At 43.9% G+C, this 14415-nt stretch overlaps 1 protein-coding gene across 1 annotated transcript; it reads right to left on the bottom strand.

Moving 5' to 3' along the window:
* Positions 1 to 717: 717 nt before the first annotated feature.
* CRYBB2 (crystallin beta B2) lies at positions 718 to 13107 on the bottom strand. The gene is made up of 6 exons (XM_074200952.1): positions 12956 to 13107; positions 8154 to 8227; positions 6239 to 6357; positions 2388 to 2520; positions 1439 to 1581; positions 718 to 992 (listed from the first exon to the last, which is right to left on the bottom strand). Exons 2-6 carry the CDS (start codon positions 8205 to 8207, stop codon positions 824 to 826), a joined length of 618 nt encoding a protein of 205 aa, XP_074057053.1. The 5' UTR covers positions 8208 to 8227; positions 12956 to 13107; the 3' UTR covers positions 718 to 823.
* Positions 13108 to 14415: the final 1308 nt, after the last annotated feature.

Below are 14415 nucleotides of genomic sequence, written 5' to 3'. Positions count from 1 at the left end.
AAAGCTTTGCTGACACACTGTGGTCAGCCTGGGAAACTGGTTTATACCAGAGAGGCCTGCTCCTAAGTGAGATGAGAGGACAAAATGAGTCAGAAATGAGTCCAGAAAATTTTTTTTAAAAAGCTTTCTTCAGATGAGCTAGAGAGCCCTCTACTCACAAATAGCTTATCCAAAGACCCTGGGACTTCAGCTAATATATAGTTCATCATCAGTTATAGATCATCAATTTTGGTTTGTTTGGTTTTAAATTTGTTATTTATAATATTTTTTCCTTTTTAAAATGTTGAGCTTCAAAATCTCTTTCTCCTTCTCAACCCTTCCCCTCTTCACTGAGGAGAAGTCCTTCAACTTTGAAAAGCCATCAGTGCCCAAATGATGGAACGATATTTTTACAGAAAGGGTTCTTCTACCCAGTGACCCATCAGATCACATAGAGGTGGCTGCCATCTTGTGAGGCCAGCCGAGATCCCAATCCAACTTAGATCAGGTAGATAAGAGAGAGATTTTTTTCCCCATCTTACAGGTAATGGAAGACAAAGAGGACAAATATCTTGCTTTAGGTCAAATCGATAGTTTACCCCTTATTTGGCCAATCTGAACCTAAAAGAATTCAGATCTCTTCCTGACTTCTAGCCCCAGGCCCTGTTCCATAGTCTGGGCATTTCCCCAAATTCATTCATAAGAGAGAACAAAGAAGAAACAAACAGCTTTGCCATTCACACTTTATTAACTTGCTTGAACTGTAGGGTGGCCTGGCCTGGGAGTGATGAGAGGAGGGTGGGTCCTCATCCCTGTATGATGGAGATGCCGGAGCGATAGAACTCTAGTTGGTTGGGTGGAAGGCACCTCGCTGATGCCACTGCATGTCCCGGATGCGCCTTACAGACTGAACCTGGGGGTGGGGAGCCCCAAAATCGCTGCTGTCCTTGTATTCCCCTTTCTCAAACAAGTACTGGGAACCTCGATAGCCTGGATACTGGTAGCCCACCCACCTGTGAAAGGCAGAGACAGAGAGAAAGAACAGAAGCATGGGTCAGCCTTGTTGCGCTTGAGAGGATCACCTCACTCGAGCTACATGGAGACTCTCTCTGGACCTCCCAAAGGTGACCTGGCTCCCAGGTGATGGGAATCAATCACTTTCCCAATCCCTCTTAATTCTAATGCCTTCACTCTGTGATTATCTTCAATGACTATTGATCTTGTCCAGAGTGTGTTGGTACAGAGGCAATTGGACATGTCTCCTGCCATCTAGCAGAGGTTTCTTGACAGACTGTAAGGTCGTTAAGGCAGACGTTATTGTTTCCATTTTACAGATTGGAAGACTGATCCACAGTGGGCAAAGGTGTTTATCCTTAGTTTCCTTGCTGCTAAAGAGGTGAAGGAACATCAGTGTCTGCCACCCACCCCTGTGATGCCCACACCCGGACGCTATACTCACGTTCCACTCTGTACCCTTACAGATGATACTTTCTCCTGGTACCCATGGGCATGGAAACTGGGCACATCATCGTCAATGATTTCAATCTTCTTCCCAGTGAAGTTAGGATTTTCATAAAGGATGATTTTGTGCTCCTGACTATCCTGTGAAAGAGGGGGGGGGGAAGAAAAGGCCCCGAGATCACCAAAGCCAGGAATTAACCTGGAGTCTGTAGATATATTTCAGGGAGTCCATGAATTTAGATGGAAAAAAAAAAAACGTCTTTATTTTTGTTATTCTCTAATGGAAATTTGGCAGGGTATTTTTTTACTTATGATTTTTTTAAATGCTACTCCAAGAAAGATTTCACACACTTTACCAATTTGGCAGGAGCTTCTAAGCCACACACAAAAAAAATAAGAATCTGCCATCTTTTCCAACTCTTTTCTTTTACAGATGAAGAAACTGAGTCTCAGAGAAAGTGATTTTTCCAAGGCAAAAGTGAAAGATCTAGGGAAAACAGGGCCCATAGGTCATGATGTACAGAACTAATAAGGGTTACTGGGAGCTGGGATCTAATTGCTTTCAGAGCCTTCGGGAATATAACAATAAACATTTACTAAGTGCCTACTATGTGCCAGACACTATCTGAAGGACTAAGGGATACAAAAAGATGCAGAAGGCAGGTCCTGCCCTCAAGAAGCTTGCAGTCTAATTGGAGATGGGGGAGGGAACAGGCAAATAACTAAATGCAAAAAATTATGTGCTGTATAGGTAAAATAGGAAATAATTAAAAGAGGGAAAGCACCAGAATTAAGGGTCAGGAAACACCAGAACCAAAACAAATTTCTTCCTCCTGTCATGACAGGGCCAGAAGAGACAAAATGCCCTAGCAATTCTTTATTGATTCCTGGGGTCCTGGGCTTTGAAGTAGGAGGTTAGTGGGACACAAAGGGGGAAAGAGACTCACCACTTTGATGGGTCTCAGTGAGCTGAGTGCATCAGTTCGGCGGCTGTTGGTCCAAGAGTCCCATCGAGGGTACTCACCTTTCTCAAACACAAACTGCTCTCCTTTGCAGTTGGCCTGTTCATACCCAACCCAACTGCGAGAGAGAGAGAGAGAGAGAGAGAGAGAGAGAGAGAGACAGAGAGAGAGAGAGAGAGAGTTAACATAGAAAGGAAGTCCATCAGGGCAGTCGCTCTCCTTAGAGGTTCTCACATCAACACCACACTCCTTCCCCCAATTAAAAACCTTCTCAGATGGTCCATGGCTCCTTGATGCTTCATAGGTACCTAGAGAAGATCCAAGCACCTGACTATCTTTCTCTTGCCAGGAAATCTCAGCCCAGACTAATCCCAACTTGGTACCAAAGAGAGACTGAGCTTAGGAATGAATACTGGAGGTTCTCCTCTATACTACATTATTGTGTTCCCTTATAGTCACTGAAGGAGCCGAGAGAATCTGCCAGTGAGAAATCCACTTTCTAGGCCCTGGCTTTGGGATCACTGCTCCTACTAAGGTCAATCTGAGAAAACCCAAGGAATTTATGAATGCCAATCTCATAGAAATCAATCAGTAAGCTTCCCACTATGTTCCCTTTTGGATGTAAGACCCTCTGACCTGCTCTTTGAATTCTAGGACTACTGATTCTAATTTGCCAAAGGAAATTCCATAGCTAATAGCTCTTGGAAAGCAGGGCATCCCAGCTTTGCCATCTGCATTATATTTGGCAAGTCATTGAAATTCCTGGAGCCTTAGCTTCCTCATCTGTTAAATGAGAGGTAGAAGCAGATGACCCCTATGGCCCCTTTCTGCTGGCAATTAATGATTAAGTCATTGATGCAAGTGATTAAAATGGGAAAATGAGATTATATGCCATAGAACCAGAGATCTTAGAGGCCTGGAAAGGATGTGAAGAATTAAATTAGTCAATGCCTAAAACTTTACAGAGGAAGAGATGCCGCAATCTTCCTTGATAAAAATAACTGGACCCTTATAAAAAAATAAAGGCTGCCCACTAAGGAGGCAGTGTGGCAAAGTAGAAAAAAATTCAGAGAAGCTAAGTTCAATGTGGTTCTACAGTTTAGAACACCCATCCCAGAGGTTCCCATGGACAATTTGTGCCCAACCTGGGGTGGAGCATTCCGAGCCCATATTGGTCTGATCAGCCACAGTCAGACACATTCTCATTTGTCTCAGACAAAGCAATGTCATTTTGGTCTTCTTTGATAACGAAGGACAAGAACCAACAATTTAGTCATTTTTAACTAGCATCTATATAATAAGATCTTTTATAATGATCACATTTCCTCCTACAACCTCTCTGAAAGGTAAGTACTATATTATCTTTATTTTACAGATAAATAAACTGAGGCAAACAAAGGTTCAAACCCCTTGCCCAAGGTCATATTGCCATAATAAAAGTGTGAGCTATGATAAGAACTTAATCTTCCTAATGCCCAGAGTTTTATCCACTTATCACTTAAAGAGGTGTGATTCACAACATTACTAATATGGAAATATGTTTAACAGAGTTAATTATGTATAACCTGTGTCAGATTATTCACTGTCGAGGGGATGGGAGAGAGATGGGAGGGAGGGAGAAAGATGTGAAACTCAAAAGCTTGCCAAAAAAAATGAATGTTGAAAACTATCTTTGCCTTTAGTTGGAAAAATAAATGAATTAATTTGAAAAAAGAGAAAATTGGGAACTACCCATATCTTTTAAACTAGAGAGTCAGAACAGGACCTGGATTGGTCCTGGCTTAGGTGAGGCAGATTCAAGGTGAAGACAAACACCCTGCCCCTGATTGAGGTCAATCCAGGGAGTGAGTGGGCAACATTGTTTGAAGGACAGCTTCTAAATGATGGAAGAAGGGTGCAAGATTGTAAGCCATAACCATTCCCTACAACCTCCCACCTGCCTGGTTGATGAAGACCCTGCCAAGATGCTTACATCAAACACATTCTGTCATCCCCTACCCGGGGAAGAAAGCATAGACTTTAAAGTCAAGCTGTCTTCTTTTGTTTGTTTTTGTTTTTTGCAAGGCAAATGGGGTTAAGTGGCTTGCCCAAGGTCACACAGTTAGGTAATTATTAAGTGTCTGAGGTCAGATTTGAACCCAGGGACTCCTGACTGCAGGACTGGTTTTCCATCAGCTGCTCCATCAAACTCTCTTCTGCAGAAAAGAAGGGAGATCAAGCTAGGTAGGGCAGAGAGAGAGGAGGAACTACAAGTTTTCCATGGGTTATTTTCTAACTAAAGAAAAGGGTTGTCAGCCACTATAGTGAGCTGTGGTCATTCAGTACTGGCCATGCTATAAACAGAAGCCTCACTGGGACACCTGCATCCAAGCCCTGGGAGAGAATGACCCTCCTATCATCCTGGAGAGCCTGGTGGCTAAAGAGGTCAAGCCAGGGTATGCAAGGTCTGGTCTTAAGTTATTGATGTTCAGGCCTGGTTTGGCTCATTGGCTCTCATCTCCGCTTGCCCACGTCTGGGAAGGAAAAGGAAGGGGCTTCCTTTAGATCACCCAGGGCCAGGAACAGTATCGATCAGTCTTTCTGGCATTCCAGAGGATTCCAGTGGTCTGCCACCCAGAGAGAAGCTCCTCTTTTCTTCCAGGGGCTGTTTTATGTCAGCCTGAAACCTTAGAACTAAACGAAAAGACCCTGGGAGCTTCCTCCTGTTCCCAAGGAGGCTCAAGACAAAGAATGTGCATTAGACAGCCAGCCCAGATCTTTATTCTGAAGGTTTCTTTAGTATTTTAAGTTAAAATATAGCTTTTTGGAGGGATGAAACCATTCCTTTTGGATGTTTCCAATGCACACAGATTCACAGGGTTTGGAAGGGATTTTAGAATTATACTTAGAGAATATGAGAGCTGTCAGTGACCTGAGCACCTTAGGACATAGAATGCTACAGCTGCCAGTGACTTCCTGTTGTTTATGAAATCAAATACACTCACCAGATAAAATGCACAGTGCCTGGCCCATTATGAGCACTTAAGACCATCTCTATCATCTATCTGTCTAGCCATCTATCAATCTTCTATCGTGGTTTATTTGTCATTTATCCTTATCCATTTCTCTCTGTCTCTGTATATCTCTTTGTCTCTGACTTTCTGTCTCTCTTTGTCTCTCTGTCTCTCTGTCTCTCTGCCTCTCTCTCTCTCTCTCTCTCTCTCTCTCTCTCTCTCTCTCTCTCTATCTATCTATCTATCTATCTATCTATCTTGCTACCTAGCTATCTCGCTATCTAGCTATCTCTCCCTCCCTCCTTAGCCTAACAACCTGGATCCCATGGACTCTTCTGACTGTTTCATATACTACTTTCCATTGTTAATTCACTTCCCACAGTAGACACTGTTCCCACTCAATCCTGTCTCATCTCTGCACCTTTGTATCCGACATTCCTCAAGACCAGAATGCCATCTCCTCTGATGCCTTCTCCATCCATTGGCTTCAGATCTCTCGGATCACTCTGCCTCATTCTTATCATATTCTAATTTTTATTATAGTTTAGTACGCAATTGTCTTCTTATTCCAATTTAGTAAAATGTAAGCTCCTCGAAGGCAGGAATTGTTTCATATTTATTGTCCCAGGGAGACAAACAGAATATATGTTTAATAAGGGTTTGTACTGTATCAAACAGCCAGGGTTCATCTCTCCAGGAGGCTGGTTTTTGGGCTCAGGACCATGCCCTTCCCTTCTCTACCCCACTTGCCCAGGTCTCTGGCCCACACTGCCCTCCAGGTTTGCCCTGCCCCTATCCCTATTTCCAGCAACACTAGGTCAAAGAGGATCAACAGGCACTTACGGTCCTGACTGCACAAGGATGGAGGCCGCCTTCTCCATCCCGGTGTCCTTGAGGTTGGCACATGGCCCATTCAGTTCATGGGAGCGTCCTTGGAAATTCTCCTGCTCAAAGATGACAATCTAGGTACCCAAGAAGAGAAAAAAAATCACTACAGGAGATCAGATCAGAAGGCCTCAAAGTCCCTTCCACCAAACTTTCCCTGTGACTTAGTTTCCTTGTCTATAAAAGTAGGGGATTGGACTTGAAAACCTCTAAACTTCTTGCATTTCTTGACCTATGATCCTCTGAGATGGTTCATGAATTGTTGTTGAAAACAAACAAACAAACAAAAAAGTTTTCTGGGGAGAAGTGAAAGCATCAGAGGGCTACCAGCAGCATTCTCCAAGAGAACGTATTTCACTCTCATGCTCCTGAAGAAACAGTAGTGGAGGGGCAGCTAGGTGGTGCAGTGGATAGAGCACCGGGCCTGGAGTCAGGAGGACCTGAGTTCAAATCCGGCCTCAGACACTTAATAATGACCTAGCTGTGTGGCCTTGGGCAAGTCACTTAACCCCATTGCCTTGCAAAAACTAAAAAAAAAAACCCAAAAAACAGTATTGGGAGAAGGAGTGGGAGGGGAAGGAGGATAAGGGGTTACCTGCCACTCAGGAAATAATTCTGCGGCCCCAGCTGGGCCTTCTCCAGTCACAGAATGAGATTAGCTCCTTGGAATTGCCCAGGACTCCTTGTTCTAATCATAGCCAAAGGAAGGACAATGGGGCCAATGGGGAGTGGAGCTGGAGGTGGAAGTAGGGCACACAACTTTGCCCAAGGAAGCCTCTAATGGATAGTTTGTTCCACAGAAGGAAGCCTGGAGGCCATTCACCCCCCCTTCACCAAGACGAGCAGGCACATGCTTATGAGCACACACATAGGACATATAAACATGCAAACGCACACCCATGTGTAGATACACCCACAGATCCATTTTTCCACCTGAAAGTCTGTCCCTGTACCCCAACTGCCTTCCAGAAGACTTCCCTCACCCAGAGCCCACCAAAACATTGAGTGGCAGAAAGGAAATGCCCACCAAAAGCCTTCCCTCTCCCTTTCCTTTCTTTGCCTACTCTCTCCGCTCAAGCAGGAAGTAAAAAATTGGGTAGGGGTAATCGGGACCCTTGATTTCCAGTCCTGCCTCCACCACTTAGTAATTGTGTGACCTTGACCATATCACTTCCCCTAAGATTTGACTACATCATGCCTGAAGTCCCACCCAGCTCTAACATTCGGTGAGCCTATAAGTTATTATAAGGCCTTAGTATGAATTACCAGGTTAATGACACTCATATGAGTAGGAGGATGTCAGAAAAACTTGGAAAGACTTGCATGGGCTGATACTGAGTAAAGTGAGCAGGCTAGGAGAACATTTTACATATTAACAGCCACGCCCTGATGATCCGCTATGATAGATTTAGCTTTGCTCAATAAGATGGTGAGCAAAGGCAGTTCACAAAGACTTGTGATGGAAAATATCATCTACGTGCAGAGAAAAACTCTGGAGTCTGCATGCACCCCAAAGCATGCTAGTTTCGCTTTTTAAAATTGCTTTTATGTATTTCCTTTCTCATAGTTTTTCCCCCTTTTGTTCTGATTCTGCTTTTACAACAAGACTAATATGAAATTTTTGTTAAGCACAATCATACATGTATAACCTATAGGAGATGTGTGAGGGAAGGAAAGGAGGCCGAAAAACATAGAACTCAAAATCTTATGCAGAATTAATGTTGGAAACTATATATGTAATGGGAAAAAAATTAAATCAAAAAGAACTTCTGATTTATTTTAATCTCTTTACACAAAGAAAGAAACCGAGGCTTGGATCAGAAATTTAGTGACAGGAATCCTAATCCAAGAAACATGCTTACAAGGTACCAACCTTGGGATTGAGGGGCTGTGGTTTAGAAGACTGAGTCTGGTAGTCCGATGCCATAGTCTCACTCAGGATGGAAACTGAAGAGAGTAGAAACAAGAGACAGTCAAGAACCTTCCCCCTTTGCCCGAAACAAACAAAATTCGGATAGATTTCTGCAGCCTGGATAAAGAATCCCAACTTCTTAGCTTAAATAGTCAACTGTTGGATACTTTCCACCATCTACCAAATCAGTCACTTAGCTTTGCCTGGAAACCTCAAGTGATGGAAGAATTACTTATCTTCCAAGGCAGCACCAGAGCCCTTAGGGGAAATCTTCCTGATATTAAACCTAAATTGTCTCTTTTCCCTTTCAACCCACGTCAACAGTTCTGCTCCCCTGGGACCAAACTTACAAGACAATGAGCATGCCTTCCCAGAAACTTCTTTACAGCAAGTTAAATAACTCTGGGGTTTCTATGGCACAGAGGATAGAGTAACTGCCAGAAAACTCATCCATATGAGTTCAAATTCAGAATCAGATACTTCCTAGCTGTGTGGCCCTGGGCAAATCACTTTACACTTTTGCCTCAGTTTCCTCATTTGTAAAAATGAGGCAGAGAAGCAAATGGCAACCCATTTCAATATACCTTCCCCAAAAAAACCCAAATGGGATCACAAAGAGTCAGATATAACAGATACAATGGAAACATCTAAACAGCCAACACAAAGAGTTTCTTTGACCATTGCTGAGAAGCCATAATGGTAAGGTTCACCAGATAGGTGAGTCTTTCAACATCCTTCCCGTCATACAACCCCTAGTACTAGTCACAGGTCTCCAGAGAAAAGCTAAGCAGGAAAGAGCATAGTGAGACCATGACCTCCTTATTCTGGGAAGCTTTGCCTCTCTATCTCATTTTCTCTATCTACCACTACGTCATATGCCAGCTCATATATGAAGCATGCAAAGCTGCTATCAGACCATACTTTCATGTACATCAGCATGGAGTAGCAGATGGGGAATCAGGAGGACACATCCCTTCTCAGACACATCCCAGATGTGTACCCCTGGACAAAAGTCATTCATCCTTTCTGTGCCTCATATGTAAAATGATGGACATCTATCATCCATCCCATTCTAGGTTTCTCTCTAAACTGTAAGGGGATACCTGGAGAGGGCCAAATTGGGCATTGGCATCCTTCCCCCTTCCCTCTTTGTGTCCTTTCTTCTTCTCTCACCATCCCTCCTCACTCCCCTCCCTCTCCAAGGCCCTTCTTCTCCATGTAACTTCCCTCCCTCTTCCTTCTGCTTCAGGGAACTGCTCCCTTCCCCGGACCCTTTAATGAATCTGGATACCTCTCCAGGTCTGGTCCTTGCTGGTCCTTCCTCTACCTCTAGTGATGGAGAAATTACTTATCTTCCAAGGCAGCCCCAGAGCCCTTAGGGGCAATCTTCCTGATATTAAGCCTAAATTGCCTCTTCTCCACTTCAGCCTGCAGCAACAGTTCTGCTCCCCTGGGACCAAACTTAGAAGACAATGAGCATACTTTCCCAGAAGCCTCTATACTGCAGGTTAAATAACCCTAGGGTAGCTCTATGACACAGAGGACAAAGTGATAACTAATGGTTGTCATGCCTCCTGGAACCTGTGTTTTACCAGTGCATTCTTTTTTTTTTTTTGCAAGGCAATGGGGTTAAGTGACTTGCCCAAGGCCACACAGCTAGATCATGATTAAGTGTCTGAGGCTGGATTTGAACTCAGGGACTCCTGACTCCAGGGCAGGTGCTCTATCCACTGTGCCACCTAGCCACCCCTTACCAGTGCATTCTTGAAGGTCTCCAGGACTCTAATGGGGAAATGTCCTACTGTGGGGATATTGTACACTGAGAAGCGGATAGCCAGGCCCCTGACCCTCTACATTCACCTCCCAGGAAGACTCTGCCTCTGCATAGGGTCAACACTGCCCTGAAGAGCAAAGAATAGAGAGAGATTGGAATTCAAAATTCAGGAGCCAGTTTTATGGTCCTAATGGAATAGTTCTTAACTTGGAATTTCCAGATTCTCAAAGACAGGGGACCACTGTAGGGTGTCTATGAATTCAGAGGATGAAGAATGGCAGCTTTGCTTTCATTAACCTCTAACCTCTTTTGAAATTTCCTGCATTTTGCTTGTTTGCATCCTTCTGAGACAGGACCCCTAGGCTGATCCAGTCTGTCAGAGCTCCATCACTCATAAAAGGTTAAGAGGAGGCTCCTCCCCAAGGAAGCTGTCTTCCTCTCTCCTTGATTTTCACACATCTACTTCAAAGCAAAAAATTCAGCCTTTTAGACATCCCTTGCTCATTGGTCATCCAGAGAAGAAATTAAAATAATCAGGGGGGTGAGCCCAAAGTCTATTATAGAGAGATCCCCTTCTGTCTCTGTCCAGATGATTGTCATAAAAATAAAAATATTAATAATAGCATTTAAATAATGCTTCAATGTCTACAAAGTGCTAAAAAATGTTATCTCAGCCAATATAGCAATCCAGGGAGATGGGTACTATTATTATCACCTTCTTATGGATGAGGTAGTTGAGGCAAACAGAAGTTAAATGGCTTGTCCAGCATCACAGAACTAAGTGGGTATCTGAGGTAGGATCTGAACTCAGGACTTCCTGACTTGTGCCACTTAAAGCCTCTATTCATGACCCTTTACTCCCAAAGCCCCTTTCTCCATCCATTGGCAACGGTACCACTTAGGAGTAATAGCCTACCTGTTAGGTCTTCAGTCAGAATTCACTTAGAACATTGAGTCTAGTATCTGTAGCACACGCCTAGTTTATTTTTTTAACCTAACCCTGTCCCCACCCCCCAAAAAAATTATAGGATTTTTAGAATTGGATGAGAATTTCGAGGATTCCTATTCTGATTTTCTCATTTTACAAAGGGGAAAACTGAGATTTAAAGAGCAGAAGTGGCATGCCCAAGGTCCTGAAGCTGGTGTCCAACTAGGATTCGAACTCAGCACTTCTGACCCCAAATTCAGTGTTCTTTTCCTTCCTCTATGCCCATGCCTCCATTCCCACCCCAGACCAATGATTCTCCATCCAACAACCAGAGCAAGAGAAGAGATAGAAGAGAGAAAGTCTTACCAGCAATACCAGTGCCCACTCCTGCCCATGAAGGCTATCTGGCTGGGAGGTGGCATTTATACTGGCCTGGGGGTGCCCGGTGCCAAGATAAGTTACAAAAATCATTCCAGCATGATGCGAATGGAGAATGCCAGATTAAACCCCCCATGAATACCCACTTCAGCTGATGCTCACTCACCATTGTGTCTCAGTGTGATGATTTCATTAGCTTTCACATTTGGTTGGGCTCGGATTGTCCGGGACATAGGCAAGAAGAGGAGAGCTTTGCCTGCATCAGCCCTCTGGGTGCCAACCTGCACAGCCCCTGTTTTGGACAATGAAGGCCTCCGGCCCATCTCAGCCTTTGTGGAGCCGGGGATTTGCCTCCCATGACAGCCTGGGGGCATCTCTCCAATAGCCTCATGGTAGAAAATAGTCCTGGGATTGGTTTTGCAGAGCAAGTCAGGAGGATTTGCCAAGTTCCATGCCAGCCTGCTTTTGGACTCTGCCTGGGTCAAACCCTTTAAGGGGTGAGGTCTCATAAAACGCAGGTCAAGAATCAAAACAGTGTCAGGGTTAGAAGGGAATACATTAGCTGGTCTGACTCTAATTTGGCAGAAGAAGAAATTGAGATGAAGAGAAGGGAACAGCCAAAGTAACAGAATCTGAACCCGAAGCCAGATTTTTATTCATTGCCAGGCCAGACATGAGTGACAGTCTCTACTCTGCCACATACTTGCTTTTTGTCCTTTTTAGGAAAATCTAAGGATCTTGAGCTAAGGACCTTAAAGATGTTAAAATCAGACCCTCTCATTTTACAGGTGAAGAAACTGAAGTCCAGAGAAGTGAGGTGATTTCCCTTAAATCACCCAGAGAGCATGACTCCAAAAACCACCTTCCCGCAGGCCTCTTCCTTATAGATCAACAAAGAGCCTGCCACATAGTAGGTGATTAATAAATGCTTATTGGTTGACTGACTGACTGGCTATACCATTATTTCTTCCTTTATCATGTCAAAAACAGAATCGTAGGGGCAGCTAGGTGGTGCAGTGGATAGAACACCGACCCTGGAGTCAGGGGAACCTCTGTTCAAATCCAATCTCAGACACTTAATAATTACTTAACTGTGTGACCTTGGGCAAGTCACTTAACCCCACTGCCTTGCAAGAAAAAAAACAGAACCTTGGACTGTCTTAGGGAGGTTGGGACTATGCCCTTAACTCACTGTATGACAGTTGGCAAGTCACCTCCCTTTCCCGAGGAACAGCTCCCTTCTTTTTCAAATAAGGGCAGTGGATCAAACGACCACCAAGGTCCCATTCAGAGACAGGTGGTAGAGTGCCGGGTCTGGAGGCAGGAAGACATCAAACACTCTGTAACCCTTTTCCCTTAGTCCTAATCCAACTTCCCAAAATAACTAATCTATAAATGTTAAATACAAAAGTACATGTCCAATGTCACCTCTGTCTGCCTCAGTTTCCTCATTTGTAAAATGGACGTAATCAAACATCTCCTCTTAGGGGTACTAGGAGAAGCAGATGAGATAATGATGACATAGTGTTAATCATTGTGCTTATGTAGGCACTTAATAAATATTTCGATTTGTCCAACTCTTTTCCAGTTCCTTCTTCTCAGTCTAAACAGGGACATCCTGAGGATACCTGGACCTGAGGGGAAATCATATAGTACAGGACACCTTCACACATGTGCTCTTACCTTTTAAGTCTCATTTTGTCCATCCCCGAACCAGTGTCCACAAACAAAGAGTCTGAGGATGATGACAATTGCCAGTGATTCACTAGGCCCACAGACACCATCAGTTCCCATGGAAAGGAAATGATGGCACAGCATCCAAGTGATGGTTCTCCCAACCTTAAAAGGAAGGAATCTTTAGAAAGGAGGAACTTGAAACATGAGAGCTAGAACACAGAAAAATAGGTACAAAGGGGACCTTAACGTAGAACAGAAGAGTGGAGGAGACCTTAGAACCTGTAACGCAGGAATATTAGAGCTCCAAAGGACCTTCCAATAAAGGCTGTTAGAGCTGGAAGGGACCTTCCAGAGCAGATCCCTGTGAACTGGACCCCAAAAGAATATCACAATTGTTACATGAAGCTCCTCCGAGGTGAGGCATCTGGTCCTAGTAAGCAGCTGCTGTTTGTCCTTCATTCTCAAAGAAGACCATGAGTTTTTTTTCCTTTTCCCTTAGTCCTAATCCTCATACATACAATAATTAATAGGTAAATATGTTAAACGCAAAATTGTGTTGTCTATGTACAACATGGGGATAGGTGGGAAGAAAAGGTGGTAGAAAATATGTAACTTAAACCATGCAAGTGGATGAATGCTGAAAAATTCCATAATGTAATTGCGAAAATAAAATATTTATTTTTTTTAAAAAAGAGACCGGGAAGGCTAGCTGGCATAGTGGATAAAGCACTGGCCTTGGAGTCAGGTGTATCTGGGTTCAAATCCAGCCTCAGACACTTAATAATGACCTAGCTGTGTGGCCTTGGGCAAGCCACTTAACCCCATCTGCCTTGCAAAAACCTAAAAAAAAAAGAGAGACCATGATATCATGGAGGTGATGCCACGATATGCAAGTGAACTGGATTTGTGTGAGGGGGCTGTGCCAAGTCACCAGCCTCACTTTCTCTTTCAGAGTCATCTGGGCCCAATAGCCAGATCAGGATGACTGAAGATGGCCCTGGATACAAGGCAGTAAGAGTTACATGACTTGCCCAAGATCATATAACAATAAATGTTAAGTGTCTGAGGTCAGATTTAAACTCTTGTTCTCCTCATTTCAGGACTGGTGCTCTACCACTGTATCACCTTGCCACCCCCCAAGACCAATATGAATTCCACCTACTAAGTACCCACCCAATCTATCATGTGCATCACCCAAACCAAGGGCCCTCTGGACTATCTGTCCAACCCTTTCCTCCCTCCATAGTCTTTTTACACCTAATTCCCCATCATTTTTTCTTCAATCCAATGGCACTGGCTTCCTGGCTATTCCAAGAACAAGACTCTCTTTCCTTGGACTCCCAGCATTTTCATTGGCTGTATCTGATGCCTGGCATTCTCTCATCCCTCATCTTCACTCCGAGGCTTCCTTGGCTTCCTTCAGATTCCAACTAACACCTTACCTTCTTCAAGAAACCTTTGCCAAT

Source organism: Macrotis lagotis, chromosome X (assembly GCF_037893015.1).
Source record: "Macrotis lagotis isolate mMagLag1 chromosome X, bilby.v1.9.chrom.fasta, whole genome shotgun sequence".
Taxonomy (NCBI): Eukaryota; Metazoa; Chordata; class Mammalia; order Peramelemorphia; family Peramelidae; genus Macrotis; species Macrotis lagotis.
This window is presented reverse-complemented; position numbering and strand designations above follow the sequence as displayed.